The sequence below is a fragment of the Nicotiana attenuata genome, unplaced genomic scaffold (assembly GCF_001879085.1).
Source record: "Nicotiana attenuata strain UT unplaced genomic scaffold, NIATTr2, whole genome shotgun sequence".
Lineage (NCBI taxonomy): Eukaryota > Viridiplantae > Streptophyta > Magnoliopsida > Solanales > Solanaceae > Nicotiana > Nicotiana attenuata.
In genome coordinates this window covers 72,861-99,076 of record NW_017673290.1, presented here as the reverse complement: position 1 = coordinate 99,076, position 26,216 = coordinate 72,861, and the positions used below count along the sequence as shown (strand labels likewise).

Genomic DNA, 26,216 nt, shown 5'->3' with positions numbered 1-26,216 from the left:
TACTCTATGGTTGACCATTTGAACAAAACTCCCGCTCAGATATCTATCTTGTCACTGCTACAAAACTCTGAGACACACAGGAATGCCTTGATTAAAGTGTTGAGTGAAGCTTATGTACCCACCAACATCACTAGTGGGGAGATGGCCAACATGGTCGGATAGGTATTGGAAAGCCACAAAATCACCTTTCATGAAGACGGGCTGCCACCAGAAGGACTAAGTCATAATAGGGCACTACATATCACAGTAAAATTTGAGGATAAGTTCATCGCCAGGGTTCAGATAGATGTAGGTTCAAGTCTTAATATATGTCCACTGACTACTCTGAAGAGGTTGGGTAAAGGCCTGCACGAGATACTAGCAGGAAGTATGAATGTGAAGGCGTTTGATGGATCTCAAAGAGCCACAATTGGAGAAATCAACCTTAGCCCAGATGGGCCCAACCTGGTTTGATGTTGAGTTTCAAGTTTTGGATATATCTGCTACCTATAACTTATTGTTGGGGTGACCCTGGATACATGTCGCTGGGGCAGTGGCTTCTACTCTGCATCAGGCTGTGAAGTTTGAATGGAACCATCAGGAGGTAATCATCTATGGAGATGGAAGTAATCCCATCTACACCAATTAGACCGCTCCAGTCATCGAAAATAGAAAGAAGTTAGGAGGAGAAACATACCATCGCATTGAGCGCGTCAATGCAATTGAAAAAGACAAATGGTGGTGCAACAAGATAGAAATCATACTGCTATGGACAGGGTATGAACCTGGCAAAGGTCTCGGTAAAAACCTCCAAGGGATCACCAAACCAGCACAACTGAAGCGTCATGGTACAACTTTCAGGCTTGGGTATGAATACACTCGGCAAGAATACCAAAATTGGTCGCCACCATGGCGTGGTCCTTACTATCCGTTGGAACAACCAGTACCACATTTGCACCAGACATTTCATCAAGCTGACATGATGTGGGGGTCTGAGGAAGACGAAGTCTTAGCTGGCATGAGGAGGCTGTTTCTGGATGATGAAGACATGGATTGCAGTGCGATAGTTTAGGAGGAGGAAGACCTTACCATTCAAATCGTGGAGAAAGGAGTTGTTCTCAAGAATTGGACTGCTGCACCATCCCGGGCCCGTCGTGTTCTTGGGTAGCCTGGCCAATTAGCATCAATTATTTTAAAAAATAGTTTTGAGCATTCAAGACATTTTCAGTATTTGGTTTTGAACTTATTTTGTTTTGAAATAATTGCTCAAGTCATCGAGCCGTACTTGTTGATGTTTTCAAGATTTTATTAATGCATTGCTATTTTTCGTATTTATTATTATTCTTTACATTTTCTCTCTACAGCATTATATTAACTATCCCGATGAACCTACGACTGTGACATGTAATGAGACAATGCAACATAAGGATAGTGATTCGGAGGATCTGGAAGATGATATAATACTTGAGGAAATCGTCAGAGAAGTGGAGAACTTTGAAAACAAACCAAAATCTATTTTGGACGAAACGGGGACAGTCAACTTAGGGGATTCTGAAATGATCAAGGAAACACGCGTAAGCATTCACCTATCACCGTCAGAGAAGGAAGAGTATGTCAGATTCCTAAAAGAGTACGAAGATATCTTTGCATGGTCATACGATGATATGACTGGTTTGAGCACATCCATAGTGTCTCACAAGCTACCTATCAATCCCATGTGTCCACCGGTAAAGCAGAAGCTCGGAAAGTTCAAGCCGGATATGAGTTTGAAGATAAAAGAGGAGGTCACCAAGCAAATTAAAGCCAAGGTTCTCCGAGTGGTTGAATATCCGACTTGGTTGGCCAACATCGTGCCAGTTCCGAAGAAGGATGGGAAATTTAGAGTATGTGTTGATTACAATGATCTAAACAAGGCGAGTCCTAAAGATGATTTCCCATTGTCCAATATGCACATATTGATCGAAAACTGTGCCAAGCATGAACTCCAATCCTTTGTGGATTGCTTTGTGGGATATCATCAAATCTGGATGGATGAAGAGGATGCCGAAAAGACAGCCTGTATCATACCAGGGGGAATGTACTGCTATAAAATGATGCCTTTTGGTTGGAAGAATGCTGGAGCCACCTACATGAGAGCCATGACAACCATTTTCCACAACATGATACACAAGGAAATAGAGGTGTACGTGAATGACATCATCATCAAATCCAAAAGGAGTACAGATCACATAGCAGACTTGAGGAAATTCTTTGATTGGCTTCAAAGGTACAATCTGAAATTGAATCCTACAAAATGTGCCTTCGGAGTCCCTGCTGGAAAATTATTAGGATTCATCGTCAGTCGCAGAGGGATTGAGTTAGACCCGTCAAACGTCAGAGCTATCCAGGACCTGCCACTTCCAAAGAATAAGAAAGATGTGATGAGCTTTTTAGGGCGTCTCAATTACATCATCCGTTTCATAGCACAATCAACCGTGATCTATGAGTCGATCTTCAAGATGCTGAAAAAAGATGCTGCAACAAGCTGGAATGAAGAATGCCAGAAGGCCTTTGACAAAATCAAGGAGTATTTATCTAAACCACTCGTTCTGGTACCACCAGAACCAGGAAGAACTCTGTTGCTTTACTTGTCCGTATTGGACGAGGCTTTCGGTTGTGTTCTCGGACAACATGATGATACTGGAAGAAAGGAACAGGCGATATATTATCTGAGCAAGAAATTCGCACCTTACGAAGCCCGATACTCTTTGCTGGAGCGCACCTGCTGCGCTTTGACATGGAAAAGTTGAGGCATTATTTCTGTGCATACACCACATATCTCATATCAAGGATGTACCCGCTGAAATACATCTTCTAGAAACCCATGCCTACGGGTAAGTTAGCAAAGTGGCAGATATTGCTGAATGAGTTCGACATCGTCTATGTAACTCAGAAGGCAGTCAAAGGGAAAGCGTTGGCAGATCATTTGGCAGAAAATACTGTAGACAGAGAATACGAACCATTGAAAATGTATTTTCCCGATGAGGAGGTATTATTTGTAGGAGAAGATATCACCGAGGCATACGATGGTTGGAGAATGTTCTTTGACGGAGCTGCAAACTTCAAAGAAGTGGGTATCGGAGCTGTCTTAGTATCAGAAACCGGCCAACACTATCTGGTATCCGCAAAACTCAGGTTTCCATGCACCAACAATATGGCAGAATATGAGGCTTGCATCTTGGGACTCAGGTTGGCCATTGACATGAATGTTCAGGAGCTGCTTGTGATTGGAGATTCCGATCTTTTGGTGCATCAGGTGCAAGGAGAATAGGCTACAAAGAACACCAAAATATTGCCATATTTGCACTGTGTACAAGAGCCGATCAAGAGATTCACAAAGATAGAATTCAAACATGCCTCGAGGGTTCAAAATGAGTTTGCAGATGCATTGGCCATTTTATCTTCCATGATACAACACCCAAATAAGAACTTGATCGATCCTATCCCAATAGGAATTCATAAACAACCAGCTTATTGTGCTCATGTTGAAGAAGAAAGTGATGGAAATCCATATTTCCACGACATTAAGGAATACTTGGAAAAGGGAGAGTATCCAGAGCACGCAACTCATACTCATTAGCGCACACTCCGAAGGTTAGCCAAACATTTCTTTCAAAGCGGAGGAATTCTGTACAGAAGGAATCCAGACCTGGGATTATTACAGTGTGTTGATGCCAAGGAGGCATCCAGATTGCTCGAGGAAATACATGCCGGAACTTGCGGACCACACATGAATGGCCTCGTCTTAGCCAAGAATATACTCAGAGCGGGATATTTCTGGATAACTATGGAAACAGACCGCATCAAGTATGTTCAGAAGTGTCACCAATGCCAGATACATGCTGATATGATACGAGCACCACCAAATGAACTCAATGCAACAAGTGCATCCTGGCCTTTCTCCGCTTTGGGTATGGATGTCATCGGTCCAATCGAACCCACTGTTTCAAATGGGCATAGGTTCGTTCTGGTAGCCATAGACTATTTCACAAAAATGGGTCGAGGTCGCATCTTACAAAGCGGTAACTAAGAAGGTCGTCGTATACTTTGTTCGGGATCACATTGTTTGTCGGTTCGGAGTGCCAGAGTCAATCATCACCGACAATGCCGCCAATCTCAACAGTGATCTAATGAAGGCCATGTGTGAAACTTTCAAGATCAAGCATAAAAATTTCACAGCATACAAACCGCAAATGAATGGAGCTGTAGAGGCCGCCAACAAGAACATCAAGAAGATACTAAGAAAAATGGTAGATAATTACAAACAATGGCATGAGAAACTACCATTTGCTCTGCTCGGGTATCGTAACACGGTCGCACATCAATTGGGGCAACTCCTTACCTACTGGTTTATGGAACTGAAGTCGTTATTCCTGCCGAAGTAGAAATCCCTTCTCTAAGAATCATACAAAAAGTTGATCTCAGCGACGCAAAATGGGTACAGAGCCGCTATGAACAATTGGCTCTCATTGATGGAAAAAGAATGAATGCGGTATGCCACGGTCAACTCTACCAGAACAGAATGGCAAGAGCTTTCAACAAAAAGGTCAGACCAAGGCAATTCACACCGGGGCAGTTGGTGCTAAATAGAAATTTTCCTACATCAAGATGAAGCCATGGGGAAGTTTTCACCTAACTGGCAATGTCCCTACATAGTTCATCGAGTACTAACAGGAGGAGCACTCATACTTGCAAAAATGGACGGAGAGATTTGGCCAAAACCTATCAACTTAGACGCAGTCAAGAGATACCATGCTTAGGCTTGTTTACATTTCTTTACTTGATGTACCTAAACTACGCTTGACCTGATTCCTGTTTAAGAGGGGATACGTAGGCAACCCATTGGGTTCGGTCATATCTTAATAAAATCTATATTTTCCCCATGATCGAAAATTGGGGGCAAGGTTGCAAGTTCAACCAACTTCGTCATATGTGGAACAGCCAAAAGTATTGCATTTAAACTAGGGCAGAATTTGAGGGGGCCCCTCAAAATTCTAAGGCAAGGAGGTTGCAATGTCTTAAACATATGTCATAGTCACTGGTTCATCTAAATTATTTGAAATCACACACCAATACATTTCAAATAACTATATTTTGCAAACAATTTATTAAGTGCACGCATAATTTTCGAAAAAACTTTATTTCTATGACAGCCAGACGTTGCCCAAGGTAACTCAAACAGGATCTCAAGACATGATTTAAGACAGAGCAAGAAGACAAAAGCACGAACCAACCTTCCCCCTCACGATATTTCTTTGGATGCAGGCACGATAAGACAACAATATCCGCAGATACATCAAATCACTACTTTCATGATGACAAGTTACCGAGCGTAAACATCTCCAGCTAAGAAATACTTTACTTTATCACTGTCACTCGTCGTTTTCTTGCATAAGGCTAAGCATTGCCTTTCCTTGCATGAGACTAAGCATTTTCTTCTCTCCTTGTATGAGGCTAAGCATTGCCTCCCTAATTGCATAAGGCTAAGCACTGCCTTTCCCTGTATGATACTAAGCATCGTCTCCTCTTCTTGCATGAGGCTAAGCATTTGCCTCCCTAATTGCATAGGGCTAAGCATCGCCTTTCCTTATATGAGACTAAGCATTGTCTCCTCTTTTTGCATGAGGCTAAGCACTGCCTCCCTAATTGCATAAGGCTAAGCATCGCCTTTCCTTGTATGAGACTAAGTATTGTCTCCTCTTCTTGCATGAGGCTAAGCATTGCCACCCTAATTGCATAAGGCTAAGCATTGCCTTTCCCTACATGAGACTAAGCATTGTCTCCTCTTCTTGCATGAGGTTAAGCACTGGCTCCCTAATTGCATAAGGCTAAGCACCGCCTTTCCTTGCAAGAGACTAAGCATTGTCTCCTCTTCTTGCATGAGGCTAAGCATTCCTCCCTAATTGCATAGGGCTAAGTATTGCCTTTCCTTGCATGAGACTAAGTACTATCTCCACTATGCTACCTAAGACCTAGCGCTATCTCTTTATTCGCCTCGGGCCAAGCACTGCCCTCATCTCACACAAGACTAAGCCTTGTCTTGTCTCGCCCTCGCGTATAACCAAGCATCATATCTTTGCATTTCATAGGCTGAAACATCACCACATTGTCCAAAGGCATCATAGTCCGAAGGCATCATCCTCATAGCTGGGAGACACCATTCTATGGCTTGAGGATCTCTCAAAATTGCATATCATTATTCAAAGGCGTCATAGTCCAGAGTCACCATCCTCATGGCCCGAGGACACCATTTCACGGCCTGAGGATCTCTCAAAATTGCACATCATTATTCAAAGGCGTCATAGTCCTGCGAATCCCTTATCATACGCTTCATGGCCCAGGACGTCATGGTCGAAGGACATCATCCTCGCCGTCCAAAGACAACTTTCATGGTCCAAAGGGAATTTGCATCGCATTTAAATTCTCGCAATAACCCATATATATATATATATATGTGCGCATGCACCGTGTTTTAAGTTTTGCATGCAACTCGGGAGGTAACCGTTCTACAAACATGATCAATCTTCGCTCCGGTTTCCGTTCGCAACGCTCACATCCTTCAATTGTTTCAAATGTAACCGACTACCAGCAATTGCCCACCTTTTGCTCTATGACCGTTCAGATATTTGCTCTCTGGTACATCCATAACATTTCAAATTCACATTCATAACTCCGCATAAATTAATCCAATAGTATCCTATCCAAAAGAACCCTTTCCGAAACATATGACCATTCATATAACAACTCCATCGGTTTCGTTCACCGTTAGCTCTAGAACTACACACGACTTGATTCCCGTAGCACCAGGGATATGGAGGCAACTCAGGAACCAGGGTTCAGCCCCTATTTTTTCGAATCGCATCATTCCTCACTCAATTCGGCCAAAATTGGTCATTATTTTCTTTACACGAATAACTCTTTCAACATTCCCGGGTAAAGAGGGGCAGTTGTTGATACCCAATTTTGCCCTCATATTTTCTCAAATAGTATATATACTTTCAAAAAATTATTTTGCATCATTATTTAGCTTACAAAATCTACACAAGCATTTTTCGATTATTTTTCATAATTTTAGAGCTTTAAAATTGATTTTCTTGCATTTAAATTACTTGAATATTTATTAATTACTCCTTTCAATTATTTTGTGATGACTTAATTACCTAAAAATTTTATTTGCATCTATAATACATGTTTCAAAAATTTTACTTTATTTTATATAATTACATTAGTATTTTTAAGCTATTTGCATAGTCTTGCAATAATAGCCTATATTTTACAATTTTATTACATTTGTCATTTTATTCAAGGTCAAAATAATATCTTACATTTTTGTAATCTTTTAATATTGTTTTAAAGTATTAATTTGCATAAATAGCATTTTTATATTTTAATTAAGTGTTTTTATTAAATTATTTTCCCTTAATTTGCTATTTTAAAATCTGGCCCAAAATTAGGATTAATTTCGGACAAATTAAGGTCCAAATGAACCCCTGGCCCAATAACCTCAGTAGCCCAACCAAACGACCCTTTACAAATTCGGGCACAACCTGTTTATATTGACGCGCCCCACCTTCCTCTTAATCTTGGTCGTTGATCTCAAATGATCAATGGCCCGAATTAAAAACCCCACTCTCCTTATATCCCCATAACCCCAAACCTTAGAGACAAATCCCCACCCCGCCGCCTCTGTATTCTCTCATCTCTCCTTCTCCCTCCTTCAGAAACCCTAGCCGCCTCACTCAAATCCCAGCCCCAATTCGATATTACAAGGAAATCATCCATGATTCTTTTTCTTTCTTGCACACACGGAGATACTTACCATCTTTTGAACGTTACAAGTACTGGGTACTTGATTATTTATGGAAGATGAGTCGTTGATGTTCTTTGACTCTGATTCTGTATCATCTTCGTGTTTCTGACCTGATACACGCACTATCAGACACCATGGCTTCGATTCAGTGACATTTTTGCCATTTTTGTTCCTCGTCTAAACTAGGATTTCCTAGATTTATCCTAAAATTGATTCTAATTGATTTTTTGCATGCTATATTTCTTGTGTTTAATCTACTCTATTACCTTATTTTATGTGTTTATCTTTACTACTATATAAATCCCTCCCCATTCCCCTTTGAAATGGACTTTTAATCACTAGATTCACTAAAAATTGAAGCTATTGTTCTATCATTCTCTCATTGTCTTGTTCTATACTTTGGTTCTTGGCCGGCTGAAAGCCAAGGCCACCGAAATTCGATTTTTCAACTTTTCTTGGTGCGAGCACTGCCCGGGGTTCAATTCAAGCCCTTAGGAACTCTAACGCACTAAGATTATGGGTTCTTGCTCTTTGTTAACATTCAGAGTACTGTGGAGTTTGTTCTTTCTTGAATTTTGTTTATTCGATTGATAACTGGTAAGTCTCTTGGTTTTTACAATTTCATTCTTCTGTGTTCCTGTCTTGCATATTCATACCTCTGAAATTTGTGACCTAATGTGTTTCTGGGCTATCTCTGTGTGCAACCTTGTTAGCATTGAACTTGTTTTATGATATGAACTTCTTTAGCGTTTGATTTTACCCAAAACTTCCCGTTCTGAGACATGTTTATTGTACATGCTTAACTTGAATAATTTGGGCTTCATTAAGCTCATATAGCTTAGTGTGTTGGTACCTGATTGCTTACACTTTGCTGCTTAGCATGAGTTGCTTCCCTACTTTGTTCTGAATTCTTGTAACGACTAGCTCGTACTTAGAATGTACTCTAATCTATGTTGAGACCTTTACTCTAGCTATGACCTGCTCCCATGCTATTTTGTCACTCATTATATCTTTGGTTTGCTTAATCCTGTATCCTTACTGATTAGTTGGGACCTTTAGAGTAGCTATCTTAATCTGTGTTTCCTTACAATATTTGATACTGTTTTGTCTTATTGATAAATTGGCATGTCTGCTTTCTGGTGTTATGATGGATATTCAACATAATTTGGACCCTTAGGCTTTAAATCATTTAAGTTAGTGCTCTACTTTAGGCTCGTTTGGTATTATGCACCTTTGTATGTTAATCTTGTAATCTCAAAAAACCTTATTCCCCTATTTCTTAAAGAATATTTTCTGCCCAATCTGTTAAGTGTTTGAATTTGTGATATCAACATGTCCTTTGAGTTCTGTTGATTCTCTTTGCTTGTATGTTTAATCACCCCTGCTATGTCTGTTTCAAAATATAAGTGCCCCTCTTCAAATTTTATCACTTGATCACCGTTCTCTCATTCTCATTTGTTACCTATACCATTCTGAATCTATCACTCTTGGCCAGCTGAAAGCCAAGGCCACCAAATCTCTCTCTATTGACCTCCCTAGTGTGAGCACTGCTCGGGATCCATTTGAGACCCTTGTGAACTCTGACACACTAGGATCTGGGGTTCTTTGGTCACTCTCTTTACTTCTAGAACTTGAGTTGTTTCTGACATTTAGCTTTCTTCCTCACATTATTTGTAGAATTGGCAAACTGGGTTGTTTAAGTGATTTCCGTGTAATTCTATATTTGGGTCATATAGTCAATTTGTGACTGTTTGGTTTGGCTTGAGTTCCTCTATGGCTTTTGGGCTATGCTAAATGGGCATAGTCCCATATTTGCATCTGGGCATGCCATTTGCGAAGAAAGAGTTTGTTGAAGTCCCAGGCAATATTGGGTATCTCCTTTTGGGTCTGCGATAGGCCTACTATTATTTCTTGTGTAATATTTATATTTATGTTTTTTGGGCCTGTAATAATTTGTAATAACAAACAATTTGGGGTGTTAGTAAAATTGGGGGGAAACAGGTATATTCTAATGTTTGCATGAAAGGGTAGAAAACATGCCTATAGGGTTCGTATGATTTATTTGTTATTTCATCCAACCTGCCATGAATGCTATTCAAATTTTCATGTACACTAGCAGAAAACATGCCATTAGGGGAATCACACACTCACACAACTTGTTCACTATCAAAGCATGAGCTTAAGTACTTTGTTTATTCCTATGCCTACTCCTATGTGTTACTAGACAGCATGCCTATAGGAAACAAATGCCAATAACCATTCCTTCAATTTGCATAACTGCGGCATATTCATTAGACACCATGCCCGTAGGATTATATCAACTTATCTTCTCTCGATCCTTATCTAGTACTTTAATTGGTTAATTTGTTATTGCTATTATAACCATATTACTCGCCTAAAAACATGCCTATAGGGGCTAAGTATTACAAAAAATCAGTTTCAATTGTCAATCGTTAGAAATCCTGCCTATAGGGTATTGTCACTCGCTTAAAATGGTTTATGAGATCAACAATGTTAATGATGGACTCTAAAACATTGTTTCATTGCTTAACTATGCCACTATTATGAATCATGCTTATAGGACAATGTCACCTTCACAAGACGCATATCTATAAAATCAGCGCTAATAGCTCTAAGCTTACAAATAGTTTACTGCCTCCTCGCCTGAGCCACTAAGAGCAATAATGTTGTATACACGATGCTGGAATTCAGAGTCACATAGAAACCATGTCTATAAGTCTTAATGACTTTAATTTGCCTCAATTCTGAAATTGTCTAACGCCTAATGCAGAAATCTGTTTGCATGCATTTGTTGTTTAAGTGTGGAGGCTAACTTGAGCCCTTAACTGCCTTTATATGTAGTTCTACTTGTTTTGTATGTCGCCTAGTTTTATCATTCTGAGTAGCCTAAGTAAAGTATAGAACCACCCTAAATAGAGGTCCAATGCCTCTTGGACCATAGGCATGGGACGGGTAGTGCATGCATAGGGTACGACTTAGAATTGAATTAGAGCGATTTTAGGTAAACAACTTTAACATAGTAATCGGGCAGCGGGAGATGATATTCTTTTCCCGCTGAATAATATGAGTAATTCCCTATCTCAAGGGAGTTGTGAAGTATTATTTATGTTGCAGGGGATGATCCTTTAGGCTAAAAAACTTAGGACCCCCCCCCCCCCTTTTCTTTCTTGGCACATTTAGTCATCTAATATAGACCGTTATAGCTATATCCTTGTAACCCTTAAGATTTTTATCAATTCTCATTGTGTTATAATAAAACTCTTTGACCTTTTATTCTCTTTGTCTATTTGATCATCTTGCCTAATTATAATCCATATAGTTTTATGTTCGGCGGGGACCCACAGTTGTGGACCTCGAAGAGTGCCTAACACCTTCTCTTTGAGGTAATTTGAGCCCTTACCCGATCTTTGGTGGCGTTGGCTAGTCAAACAGAGTTATTTGCATAATAGGTGCCCTAACGCACCTTAAAAATTGTTAGGTGGTGACTCTTCTTCTTTAGCACTCTATCTCCCATCTAAAAGAGTTGTCACAATGTCGAAACCCGCTTTTGCGAGAAAACGGGGCATGACAAGGTGTTTTCACAAGAACTCACAAAAGGACCCATGAAGTCAGTACCCCACACATCGAAAATATCAATATCTAAAATGGTAGTGAGGGGAATTTCATTTTTCTTTGAGATTCCACTGGCCCTTTGACATTCATCACAAAGTTTGACGAGATAACTTTCATCCTTGTAAAGAGTGGGCCAATAGAAACCGCAACTTAACACTTTGGCCGTTCTTGCTCCACCATGGTGACCACTATATGGCGAAGAATGACAAGCCCCAAGAATTTCAACTTGTTCCTCCTCCGTACACATCTTCTATTCACTCCATCCATACAAATCTGGAAAAGGTACGGTTCATTCCAATAATAGTGTTGGCAATCCCGTTTGAGCTTCTTCCTTTGGTTTGAAGAGAATCCAACCGGAATGATACCACTCACAAGATAATTTGCTAGATCCGCGAAACAAGGCACCTCTTTCATTGAAATAGCCAAGAGTTGCTCATCGGGGAAGGAGTCATTGATTTCAATGCCATCATGTGGCCTCCCCTCCTCCTCCAAACGAGATAAGTGGTCCGCCACTTGGTTTCACTCCCTTTTCGATCTTGGATGTCTATATCAAACTCTTGCAACAAAAGTACCCATCTCATCAACTGGGCTTTGGAACCTTTCTTGCTCATAAGATAGCGAAGTGTCGCATGATCCGTATAGACAATTACTTTTGCACCTATCAAGTAGGGGCGGAACTTCTCAATAGCAAACACAATGGAAAGGAGCTATTCATCTGTAACGGTGTAGTTGACTTGGGCACTATCCATGGTCTTACTTGCATAATAGACCGGATGAAACATTTTGTTGATGCATTGCCACCAAAACAGCCCCTACCGCTACATCACTTGCATTGCACATGAGCTCAAAAGGAACACTCCAATTTGGAGCGGTGATGATGGGAGTAGTAGTCAACTTGAGCTTTAGCAATTCAAAGGCTCTCATGCACTCATCATTGAAATGAAACTTGGCATCTTTCTCCAAAAGCTTGCACAGCGGGTTCACCACTTTAGAGAAATCCTTGATGAAATGCTAGTAAAATCCCGCATGGCCTAAGAAAACCTGCACGCCTTTCACTGAGGTTGGATGTGGAAGTTTAGAAATCACCCCAATCTTTGCCTTGTCGACTTCACTGCCATTCTTTGAGATCTTGTGGCCAAGGACAATGCCTTCCTCAACCATGAAATGACATTTCTCCCAATTAAGCACCACGTTTGTTTCTTCACATCTTGCCAACACTTTATCCAAATTTGCTAGACAATCATCAACAGAATTCACGACCACCGAAAATTCATCCATGAAGACTTCAAGATAATCCTCCACCATGTTCGTGAAGATCGTCATCATACACCTTTGAAAAGTCGCCGGTGCATTGCACAACCCAAATGGAATCCGTAAGAATGCAAAAGTACCATAAGGACATGTGAAAGTAGTTTTCTCTTGATCCTCCGGAGCAATAAGAATTTGATTGTAGCCGAAACACCTATCAAGGAAACAATATATAGCACGGCCAGCCAATCTATCAAGCATTTGATCTAGGAAGGGAAGTGGAAAATGATCCTTCCTTGTGACTTTGTTGAGCTTTCGATAGTCCATACACACTCTCCACCTGGTCATCGTTCTCGTAGAAATCAACTCATTCTTATCATTGGTGACCACCTTCATGCCCCCTTTCTTTGGGACACATTGAACTGGAGAAGTCCACGAACTATCAAAAATGGGGTACACAACCCCGGCATCCAACCACTTGATGATCTCCTTTTTTACAACCTCTTGCATGGCTTTATTGAGTCTCCTTTGATGTTCAATAGATGGTTTGGCACCTTCCTCCAAGTTAATCTTGTGCATGCAAGATGTGGAGCTTATCCCACGAATATCCACCAATGTCCATCCAATAGCTTTATTCCTCTTTTGTCAATGTAGAATCTACCTGCGCATTAGTCAAATAGGAGGAAAGAATAACCGGTAAAGTAGAAGAAGGGCCAATAAATTCATACCGAAGATGTGGAGGCAATGGCTTCATCTCCAAGATGGGAGGCTCCTCAATTGAAGGCTTTGTTGGAGGGGTGGTTCTGTTTTCAAGATCCAAGGACAATTTGCCGGGCTCATAAGTGTACGACCCACTCACACATTCCACGTAACCCTCCATCTCTTCATCATCACAATTGAGCAAGACGGCCTCCAATGTATCATCAACATTCATCACAGCACTTGTTTCATCCACAATCACATTGGTCGCTAAGTCCACGAAAGAGCACACCTCATTGCTATTGGGTTTCCTTATAGACTTACACACATGGAAAACTACTTTTTCATCACCAACCCGGAAAGTAAGTTCTTCGGCTTCAAGATCAACTAGAGCCTTCCCTGTAGCAAGGAAAGGTCTCCCAAGAATAATCGGCACCTCATAGTCAACCTCACAATCAAGAATGACAAAATCTGCTGGAAGAATGAAGTGATCAGCACGAACCAACACGTCATCAACCACTCCCAACGGTCTCTTCATGGTACGATCAACCATTTTTAATCTCATAGATGTGGGTCTTGGTTGCCCAATTCCCAAAGTCTTGAAACTCGAATAAGGTATCAAATTGATACTTTCCCCAAGATCACAAAGAGCGTTAGCAAACTCGGCACTTCCAATAGTACAAGGGATTGTGAAAGCACCGATATCTTCCAATTTAGGAGCCATTGAGTGCACAATTGCACTCACTTGATGAGTCATCTTTATAGTTTCACAATTCATCGATCGCTTCTTTGTCACCAAATCCATCATAAACTTTGCATAACTGGGCATTTGCTCCAAAGCCTCAACCAATGGCACATTAATAGATAGACTCTTCATCATGTCAATGAACTTTTTGAATTTATTCTCACCATTTTCTTGGAAGGACTTTGAGGATATGGAGGAGGGGGCCTAGGCATTGGTGCCTTAGCCTTTTGCACTACCGGCTCTGGTATGTCAATAATGTGCTCCGTAGAGGGGTTCACTTCCTCTTGAGTCTCCTCCACATTGTCATCAATATAAATCCGGACTTCATCATTTGCTTGCACCACATTGTTCGGGATATCATCTTCGTGTACCACTTGCTCATCATCCACAAGTTTCTTTTCATTTGAGGTGGTTGCATCCCCACCTTTTCTACTCCTAGTAGTAACGGCCATGGCATGTCCCGTGTTGTTCCCACCCTTTGGGTTCACCACCGTATCACTTGGTAGTGCCCCCTTAGGACGAGTGTTTAAAGCTTGAGAGATTTTCCCCAATTGAACTTCCAAGTTGCAAATTGATGTGTTGTGTGAGTCTAGTTGAGCATCAGAGTCGGCATTCTTCTCCATCACTTGTTTGATCATATTCTAAATTCATCCCATCTCACTGTTGGAAGAACTTGGAACCATGGGAAGGATAAGGAGGCGGGTTGCTCGGTTGTTGACACATTGGGGGCCTTTGAAAGCCCAACCCACGATTGCCTTGGTTATTGTTCCATCCCACTTGGTTGTTGCCTCCCCAATATCCTTGGTTGTTGCCGCTCCAATTGCCTTGGTTGTTTTGACCGCTCCAATTTCATTCCAATTCCTTTGATTGTTACCACCATTCCAATTACCTTGGTTGTTAGAATTCCAATTCCCTTGATTACCTTGAGGTCGCCATTGTTGTTGATTCGGGCCTTGAGAGATGTTTCTTTGACCTTGAAAGTTGTTCACATATTGTGCTTCCTCCTCTTGTTCATTGTAAGATTCATCTTGATCAAACCCACTCTCTTCTTGCACATAATTTTCCATCACGGTTTTGCACTTGTGGACCCTTTTGCCTTCTCTTGTTCACCATCATACTAACTCCCCCTATTGCATTGACTTGCTTAGGACCTTGCACTTGTTGAAGTTGAGTCTTGGGTAATTGATTCATTGTGGTGGTCAACTCGGCAATTGCTTGCCCATGATCATGCAGTTCTTTATGTAGGTAAATCACGTTCGGATCACCTTGAGGAACATTTGCTATACTTTCCCATGCCGATGAAGTATCCACCATCTCATCTAAGATCTCACAAGCTTCCGCATATGGTGTTGTCATGAAATTTCCACCGGCAAGGTGGTTGACCACGCATTGATTGGTAGTATTGATCCCCCGATAGAAAGTTTGTTGAATTGTACCCTCTGTCATGTCATTGTTTGGGCACTCTTTCACCATCCTTCGGTACCTCTCCTATATTTCATGCAACGACTCATTGGGCTTTTGTTTGAATGCTAGAATCTCGTCTCTAAGAGTAGCCATATGCCTAGAAGAAAAGAACTTGGAAATAAATTTCTCCGCCAATTCATCCCATTATGGATAGAATGGTTTGGCAATCTCTCTAACCAATCCAAGGCTTTCCCCGTAGAGAGAAAGGAAATAGCCTCAACCTTAAAGCATCCTCATAGACGTTTGTCTGTTTACTCCCCCAACAAGTGTCCACAAACCTCTTCAAATGTTTGTATGTATTTTGATTCGGAGCCCCGGTAAAGAATCCCCGTTGCTCTAGCAATATGAGAATTACATTCATGACTTGAAAGTTGCCCACCCTAATGCGGGGCGGGACTATGGAACTTGCATACCCTTCATTCGGCAACACTCGATGTGGAGCCGATCTTGGTGGAGGTGGGGGTGGAACTGGGACATTATCTTGAGGCTGTCAGTCTCTTCTATTTGCTTGAGGTTCAAGAGGAACCTCTTCAACTTGGTCATCTTCCACATCCACATCCCCCATAGGCATGTTTTCGAGTGGATCATTGTTGTTGAGAGCCATAGTTGCACCTTTAATTGTTTCACAAAAAAGATTAGTAACACGGAAGGAAAAGAAGACAATACACATACAAAACCAAATATATAGCTAAATCCGTTTTTAGCTCCCCGGCAACGGCGCCAAAGATTGATCACGTCCAAATGCACGCCTCTTACGAGGTATGACACGGTCGTTTGCAATAATAAAACCCAACAAGGAGTTGGGATCGAATCCACAGGGAGCGAAGATAGGAATTAGTAGTATATATTTGGAGTGGGTATGTGAAGTATCTAGATTGCACTTTCACAAATAGGGTTTTGTTTTTACTTCTAAAATTATGCTAAGGATTGCAATTCTAAAGATACCAAACAAGAGAAGATTGTTTTTGAATGTTTTTTCGAAGATATAAAAAGTCCTAGGGCTGTGACCATAAACTAAGTATTTGCCTAATGGGATAAAGACTTTTATGTTGGGGTGTATTATAGCTCACAACAGTACGTTGCCTACTCAATACCTCGGTCAGAGAGTGGTTATGCCTAATTTGGCTTTCTCAAGATCAAATGGGTATCTACCAAAACGGTTGATAAGATCTCAAGTCGGGTTGTTACTATCTCTAGGTTGAACCCTTTGATTGGGTTAATCAATATCTCAATTAACCAAATTCCTTGTTAGCTAAGTTAACTGATAGAATATATGGGTCCACCAACTTCTATAGAGAACCAGGTTCGACAGTTACACACACAGAGAAAACAGAAGTTAAATGACAGAAGGAATTTTACGCGGAAAATTTCCAGCTCAACGATATTAAAAACCACGACCTACCCGTGTAGGATTTCAACCTCACTACTGAGCAACCTTCAGATTACAACCTATGCAACCTCGGAATTAAACTCTTAATCCCTCTCTAACTTGTAATACACCTATTACAAGCCACTTTGCAATAACTCTATTACAAAGACTTTAAAACTTGACTACTCTAGCCAAGACTTAAACACGATGGTTTAAGGTTTACAAAGATGTTCCTATAAAGTGCTTATAAATAAGATGGATAGGAATTACAATTTGAAGAACTATTACAAAGTTACAACTCAACTAAGGACACACAATAGCTCGATGTGAGAACTGGTTCGTAGTTGCTTTGTTCTTTGTTCTTGAGGCACTTGAAACTTGCTAGCTGAATAGTCACGTGAGTGAGCTTGAGTAAGATCTCTAAGTGTTCAAGTGCTTTGTTTTACCTCCCTTGAATGCATATATACATGTGTGACATCACTTTCATTGATGCAAGCAAGGTAGGTAAGAAGTCTTCTCTGGAAAGTTGACTGCACCACTGTTCTGCATAGTAGCGTGTACAGGCAGCAACTTTCCAGCTGCAGAGTTGACTTCGTACAGTCTCCTCGGGACTGGTAGGGACCTGATCCCTCAGCTGTTCCTTCCACTCTGAGGAGTTGAATCATATTCCACGTTAAGTCCCAACCTGGAATCTTGTGAACTTGAAGTCTTGTAAATGTGTAACAGGTTCCTTGACTGTTCTGGATAGTAAGTTTGTTAGATCATCAAAACATAAAGTAAAGTACTTATAACCAAAGTACATGTAACCTATCATTAACTAGACTAGGTCTTTCTTTCTCAAGAAGAAACTAAGTCAAATAAGCATAACTCAATGTTTGCAACCATTAATTTCACAATTGAAGCATAAACCTAGATAAATAACAAACATCCATTCGTAAAAAAAGCATAAAATTAATCACCCATAAGGTTTACACATTAGGGTTGAGTCACAACCCTAGTAAAAATCTAGCTACTCATAGTGGGTATAGAAGAAAACAAAGAAGAAAAGATAATAAAACTCATATTGAAAGATTAAAATATAAAAACCCAATGTTAAATCACCAAATAAGCTAAGGTTGCCTAAAGAAGCAGAGAAAGACGGCTACAACACTTTGAATATTCAAAACTTGACCTAATTTTGGTGAAACTATTCTATTTATACAAAGCTGGAATTTTCGAACAAAAATGCCCTTTCGGAGGTTCTGCGGCCGCACATTTCCATGTGCGGACCGCACTTTGCTCTTGGGCTCTGATGAACTTTCCTTCAAAATCTGCAGCCGCAAATGGAAATCTGCGGTCCGCACTTTGAGCTTTTGTGCCATTTTGTCCTTAAGTTCAGATCACTCCTTCTTGAGTTGGATTTCCTCTTAGTGGTTCATTTTCCAATACTCCTGCAATTAAGGATATTTTATCAGTTTTCGGGATACAATTAAATACTTTTGGACTAAAACGAAAGCAAAAAGGCGCTAATAAGTAATCAAAATCCCCACTTATCATCCACCATCTCCCAGCTCCACTATGCGAACGCGAACATATCGGGTGCTAACGCAAACAATGGACAACTAAAGCATCGCAAACGCGTACCCAAGATCGCGTTCGCGAAGAACAAAATTCCTGATCCATGAATTTAATAAAAATCATTCAAACCATTTCAATGAAATTAAGTCATTGAAATCACATTCGGCTCCTTCGGCCAAAACATACAAAAATCCTCTTTTACATTTTATTGGAGTACTATACCGACACCGACATAAACAACCACTAGGTGATCAATCTAGCAACAAGACGCTACTTGTATGGGAGGCTTCCCGTAGTTCCGTACGAGTTGACTTAACCTCATCACTTTAAGTAATAATTATTTGCCCTCATGATGGGGGACTTTATCGCAAACCTCAGCTTAGCCTTAGAATGTGTCCCTACACTGGCATGTGTAGTTCCATGATAACGAACTCAACATTCGAACCAATCTCGGTGATCTCCACTAGTAACTCCCAAAATATTTGATATTCCAAAAATAGATTCATATCCCAGGAGCCTCAAAGGATCTATTTTTATCAAATTATGGATCATGGCAAAACAAACCATTTGAACAAATCCAATATATTAATTTTTCATGTTAAAGCCTTTAGCAATTAACATGTAAGTTTTAAAGACACTACAAGTTCTATTCCATTTATCAAGTTTCAAAAAAAAATTCTATACTATCTTTTTTTCTTATTTAAACTATATAATACCATATTTATAAGATAAATACTAGAAAAATCAAAGCAGGAAATAACGTGTACTTAGAACTCCTATAAGGTTCAGGAGTGTTGTCTTTGTTATAGAATTATTGGAGGTTAGTTCTTTAGAATTAAACTATTTTAGGAAAATAAAAAAAATAATTGAAAGAGAATAAGTAGGAAGAAAATAAAGTCTCGTGCAGTTAGAACTCCTTATTCTTTCTTTCTTAAATATAAGATGTTACTCTTGTAGTGTGATTATTTCAAAGGTTATCACTATCCATTTTACAACAAATAACTTAAAGTAATTAAAGGGTAGACATGCATTGAAATTTACCAATAAAAGAAAAGATTTAATTTTAAATCCAAAACTATTAAAGATTCATATACATCATAAATCAAACCTATAAACCTAATAAAAATATATATAATTACGAAAGACAAGAATACAATTTTTAAAATGATTATAATTATATTATACTAATAATAAACTATTATGTATTTTACTTTATTATACATTTTAAAGCACAAATCCAATTAGATAATTGAAGCATAAATAAGATAACGAAGTTTATATATCCAAATTAATAGTAATAAATTGCACGTATTTCTTTATAAGAAATTTACGGATAAAATAGTAAAAAATAAAGTATATTATAAAAAAATTGTCATTTTTAATGTTTTCTTTTTTTGCCTTCAGTCCTACTAATAATAGCTTCACTATATTTATTTTATATTAAACTATTTATCATAAATATTAACTCAGCCGTAATTATTTTTTAGACTTTGTAATATCAAGTTCAAAACAATTGAAGTCTCCTATACATCGTAAATCAAACCTCTAAACACATTATGACGATTAAAAAAACTATCTATGACTAAGTTTACAAAATGACAAGACTACATTTGAAAATAAATATAATTATAGTAATAATAACTATAATGTATTTTAAGGTTTTTGTCGAACTTTTACATGTTAAAGCACAAATCCAATCAGATAAGTGAAGCATGAATAAGATACTGAAATTTATATATCGAAATTATACTAATAAATCGTATGTATTTTTGTAAGAACTTTAAGGATGAAATAATAGGAAAAAAATGTATTGTAAATAAGTTATCATTTCTTTGCCTTTCATTTACTCCGTAAAAGAGTTTCTTCACTATATTAAATTATTTATTGTAAGATATTAATTCTACCATAATTGTTTTTTAGACTTTATGTTGTCAATGTTAATTTTTTTTTTAGCTATAAGACCAACCTTTTTATTCTCTTTTGTGTTTTGTTTTAAGTATCCGGCCACTACAATAACAATAATTTTTATAAGATCACATATATCCTCATAAATCACACTAAAGCATCTAAACTTATGGCGTACATGATTTTTTCATTTATTGGGCTAACTTAAAGGGAACAACATTCAACATTTTCAAGAATATTTCTTTACCTTTTATTATATAATTTATATTAGACAAATACATAGTCTGGTAATATCTACGTAATTTTGTAAAAATTGTGTACTTATTAATATAGGTACACGCGCAATGCACGTACCGTAAAGCTAGTTATTATAAAAAAAAAAAAGGCGAACATTGTATTGTAAATCGCATGAAATTTTAAACATGGGTGGCTCGACTATAAGGCCAATAAAGCAATCGCTTGGGGCCCTAACTTTTTGGAGGCCCTGTTTCTTTCATAAAGATGTATTGTATTTGTATTATTAAAAAAATGTGTGTACATTTAAATTTAAAAAGAATTTTTAAGCAAAAGTACAATAACTTTAATGTGAGAATCGTTGTAATAATTAGAGATTGGAATAATTTTTAATGAATTATGTTCCTTACATGGTAGGGTAGTTATTTTTTTTTTTTTTTTGCCTCATTTATATCCTAACAACTAATACGGGCCCACATTATTATTTATATATTTACCTTTTTCATTCTCTCGTTTACTATTTTTATTCTCAATATTGAAAAGTCTCTCAATCGGCAACTTACCGCGGCTTACAAGTTGTCTTTTCCAAAGCATTACAACAAGCAATCATTATATTGAAGCAATGCAACACTTTTCGATATCATTATATCAACTTATCTTGCTCTATAGTTTCTTACCCTTTGATTTCTGCTACTATTTTGTTTCTTTTACTTCTTTATATGTGATAGCTATTGCTCCTTTTAAGACTGCTTTATCATGACTTATTCGCTTTCGTTGCTTTCATTTTCATACTACATTAAATTGATTGTCCTTATCTGGCTGTTTTTTTTGGTTGAAAGGATATTTATATATAACTAGCATATAAAGACATTACACTGTTAAGTCATTGTTGGGGTACTGTAGGACCCCTACTGAAGCAATGTTTTGGAGTATTATTTCCATATTACATCCCACAAAAATCCTAACAAAATCAGTTCCTAGGATGTCTGCCCAAAATGCATCATTGGCAAACATCGAAGGAACTGCTAGTATGCTAGATCTGTTCAAAAAAGTTGTCTTTGTTGCTTCCTTGGCTAAGGCATCTGTCACCCTATTCTGCTCCCTGTAAGTGTGCTTCACCACGGCCCTGTCCATCCTGCATATTAAGGACCTGCATTCACAAATTATAGGATCATAAGTGAGGTTACTTGTGATTAACATTTGTATAATTTCAGCGGAGTCAGTGTTGATGTCTAAAGGAACCAAATTATTCTGCTCAGCAAGTTGTAGTCCTTTTAGGAGGGCCTTCAGCTCAGCCGAAGTGTTGGTTGTGTGGATGATATTCTCCACAAACCCAATTATCCAATCTCCATTGTGATTTCTGAATACTCTACCTATTCCTCCTATGCCTGGGTTCCCTTTAGCTGTTCCATCCGTATTCAGCGTGTAAGAGCCTCTCCTGGGTGGCTCCCATTTGATTGTGATTTGATGTGTTCTTTTGGTGAATGCATTTTTTGTCAACACAAAGTATTCTGTCGCTTTAGAGATGGTGTTGGAAGTGTTGATTTTATCTTTTTTGCCATTGAAGAGATTGTTGTTACTAGATAGCCACATATGCTAGAAACAGAAGGCGATTATGTTTTCCTAGAGAATGTGGCCATTGAAGGGATTTTTCCTAATTGTATTCCAAGTTGATGGCCATTGTTGGGCTGAAAAGATAGGGTTCTGTTGTCTGCTTTCAATGGATGCTTTGGAGAGTAATTCATTCCAGAACTGGACTGCATTACTGCACTCAAAGAAGATGTGGTCGACTGTTTCTTCACAGTTATTGCAGTAGGAGCACTGGGGGTCACAGTTGACCCTAATTCTGTGGAGGTAGGCCCTAATGGGTATCCTTTTGTGGGTAAGAAGCCAGATGAAGTTTTTTATTTTGTTGGGTGCCTGGAGTTTCCAGATCCAATTGAAGGTTCCTTCCTCATATGTTCCAACACTATTTTTAGCTTTGCTAACAAAGGAGTAAGCAGGACTGTTAGTGAAGGAACCACTGGAAATTAATCCCCAGATAAGATTGTTATCTTTTGTGGGATTTGGGGGGATGAAGACAGATTTTATCAAGTTGAGGATGCTCGGGGGCAGATCCATGGATATGGTGGAGAGATCCCAAGCCCCTGAATTGTAAACAGTGTCTACTTTGGCATTTAGGTCATTCAGGGAAAAAGGGCCTTCAATCAAGTCCCTAATTGCTGGTTGATTTGGTATCCAAGCATCAATTAGAAAGTTGACCCTATTTCCTCTATGGACTACCCATCTGCTTGCTTTACTGCAAGTGTTCCATCCCTTGAGAATGCACTGCCATGTAGGGGATTTGGGGTATCTAGGACATCTAGTGGCTCCAGTGACTCTATGTGTTTGGCTCAGGTTGCTGTGCTTATAAATGAGGACTCTTGCTCATAAGCTATTGGTGTTGTGGTAAGTCCTCCAGGCGAGATTAGTGAGGGCTGCTTTGTTTTTCAGATCAGCTTTTTGGAGCGCTAAACCTCCATCAGCCTTCTTTTTTGTGACCTTATACCAGTTGATTAGGTGCAGCTTTTTCTTGTCGGAGTGGTGCCCCATATGAAGTTCCTTTGGACTTTATTAATTTGTTTGGTAACTTTGGTGGGCAGATTGATGTATTGCATGACATGACTTGGGATGTTGTTTAAGGAAGACTTGGTCAAAACAGTTTTGCCAGCCATGCTTAGACAACTGGTTTTCCAGCCAGCTAGTTTGGATTGCATGTTATTTTTGATACCCAATTTTTCCTCAAACTATTTTTAAATTTGCATATATACCTTCAAAATCACTTTTTATAATAATTGGTATTTTCCCATAATTTTCCATATTATTATCAATTTATTTTTTCTAATTTATTTAGTACTTTATATCCAATAATTATTCATAAATTACATTACGAGTCATTTCAAAGTATTTCTTAGCTCAATATATCATTTTTAATCCTATTAGGATTTAATTATTTCACAAAATTAGCCAATTTGGCATTGTTTGGCTATAATTACAATAATTTTGCAATTATAGCCTAATTGTACACTTTATGCTATTTTAATTCAATAATCAGTCATTTTATATTGTAAATATTAGTTAATTACCTTAATTTTACCTATTTAACTTTAATTTCATTTTGTCTAATTATTAGATATTTTTATTAATTATTTATCTAATTTTGATGGGTATTTAACAATTAGCCATTCTTATTTAAATTATAGCCTAATTAAACCTGGTCCAAATTAAATAAACCACCAAACCCCAAGCCCAATACCCTATCCTACTTGGCCCAATCCCCATTCCATCTGAGTCATTGATTATTTTGAATCAACGGTCCAGATCAGCCCCTTCCTAATTTAACCCCCTAATGACTACCCCCGTCTCTCATCCCCCCCCCCTCTAATTCTCTCTCAAACCGGTCTCTCTGTCTCCCTCTCTCTATCTCTGGTTCTCTCTAGAACCTTCTCTTCTCCCCTCCTCTCCGATGGACCCTGTCCACCTTCTCCGGCCACCTCCCTCGCCGGAAACCATGGCCTCTCATCATCTCCTGGACTCTGCTTCACCCCACACCGGTTTGACACTACCCTGAGGTCCTCAGGTGAACCTGGAGCGGTTCAACTCCTACCCATGGTCCTTCATGCCATTTTCCAGCCACCTCCGGCCGTTCAAGTAAGATCTATGACTTTTCCGGCTAAAACCGGTAACATTTTAAGGTTTTCTCATCTTCTCTAGGTTCTCTGAAATCCTAACTCTTAAGATTTTCCGATTTCTTTTAGATTTGTCTTAGATCTGTGTATATTATGAGCTTTTGTTATTTTCCTCAAAGGTTTTTTTTCGATTTTTCTAAAGTAACTCTTCATCTTCAACTAGGGTTTTAACCCCCTTTTCAGAAAAAAAAAACGCTTTTCTTTTGATTTTTTTAATTAATCTACGACTCTCTCTGTGTTTAAACGCTTGTTTGAGCCTTCTCCTTTATCCGAGTTATTCTGTTGAGAACCCTAATGTTTTCTTAAGTTTCTGAGTTCGTCTTGGGTGCTAAGTTCAATTAATCTGTATATTTCTTATGAACGTTCTGTGATTCTGTGGTTTTACCCTATTTTGCTTGTTAGAGTGTCTGGTTGCAACTATTCCTGCCTATTATGTGATCCTATTCTATTTCTTGTTCACCAATGTTGCTGAAACTTCACTTCTCCTGCCTGTATTACATCTATTCTGTTAATTTAGGTCATGCTCTATGTGAATTCCTGATTTATATGGTTTTTACCCTATGTGTGCTTGTTAAAGTTGCTGATTTTCGTCTATTATGAGTTTAATTTGTTTATTCTCATGAGCTTATGCTAATTTCTCCTAAATTGGTATTTTTCTCTATTTGTGGGTCTTCGAATCCCTGTGATTGGTTCTTCATCGATCTTGCATGATATTCTCTACTGATTCTTGAGATATCCCTTTAATTAAGGCTGGTTTCCTGTTTATCCTTGCCTATAGCATGTTACTCCGCTCATGTGTGATATTTTCCTTTGATAAATATTGATTCCCTGTAATTAGAACCTCACTCAAGGATCTCCTTACTGATTTCCAGAATTTGAAATATCTCTTGCCTTATTTCTCTGGCTGATTCCGCTGTCAAACTAATTTGTATGTATTTTCCTTAAATAGGATTCTGAACTTGACCTTAATTGCATGCTCTATACCTATATTACACTTGTACTACTTCCTTATTGTGTTATAAGCAGCTTTACTTGATTCCTTTCCTTATTTTGCCACTGCTTCTTACCGTTTGAGTATGATTCCTTAATTAAAGGAAGTCTGTATACTAAATTGATTCTAATTAACGTTTATTTCTATAATTACTGCTGAACTATTATTTTTACCTTNACCTATTTAGCTTTAATTTCATTTTATCTAATTATTAGCTATTTTTATTAATTATTTATCTAATTTTGATGGATATTTAACAATTAGCGATTCTTATTTAAATTATAGCCTAATTAAACCTGGTCCAAATTAAATAACCTACTAGATCCCAAGCCCAATACCCTATCCTACCCGGACCAATCCTCATTCCATCTGAGTCGTTGATTATTTTAAATCAACGGTCCAGATCAACCCATTCCTAATTTAACCCCCTAATGACTACCCCTGTCTCTCATTTCCTGTAACGACCCGACCGGTCGTTTTGAGCTCTAGCGCTCCGTTCAGCAGCCTGAGACCGTGAGCAGCTTCATTTCAGGTATTGTGACTTGTGCGCGTGGTCGGAATTGAATTTCGGGAAGTCCAGAGTTGATTTGGAAAGAGAATTTTCATTTCGGAAGCTTAAAGTTAAAAGAATAAACTAGGATTGGAATTTTGAGTAAACGACCTCGGAATCGGGATCTGAAGGTCCCAGCAGGTTCGTAGGATGATTTCGGACTTGGGCGTATGCCCGGTTTGGGTTTTGGATAACCGGGAGCGATTTGGACGCCTATTGTGGAAGATAGCATTTTTGAAGAAATTTCTTAAGTTTGGCTTGAAGT

At 38.8% G+C, this 26,216-nt stretch overlaps 1 protein-coding gene across 1 annotated transcript; it reads right to left on the bottom strand.

Annotated features, from left to right (window-relative positions):
* Nucleotides 1–3,203: 3,203 nt before the first annotated feature.
* On the bottom strand, nt 3,204–22,275 carry LOC109215953. Its single transcript, XM_019380078.1, has 3 exons — nt 21,630–22,275; nt 16,144–16,229; nt 3,204–3,290 (listed from the first exon to the last, which is right to left on the bottom strand). The coding sequence occupies exons 1-3, from the start codon at nt 22,273–22,275 to the stop codon at nt 3,204–3,206; spliced, it is 819 nt and encodes a 272-aa protein (XP_019235623.1).
* Nucleotides 22,276–26,216: the final 3,941 nt, after the last annotated feature.

Coding starts and splice junctions, on each gene's coding strand:
- LOC109215953 (XM_019380078.1), bottom strand. CDS start 22,275: ATGTGGCTATCTAGTAACAACAATCTCTTCAATGGCAAAAAAGATAAA. Junction 16,230..21,629: donor TGTTAGGATTTTTGTGGGAT/GTAATATGGAAA, acceptor AAACAATTAAAG/GTGCAACTATGGCTCTCAAC. Junction 3,291..16,143: donor AAGATGACCAAGTTGAAGAG/GTTCCTCTTGAA, acceptor TGTTCTTTGTAG/CCTATTCTCCTTGCACCTGA.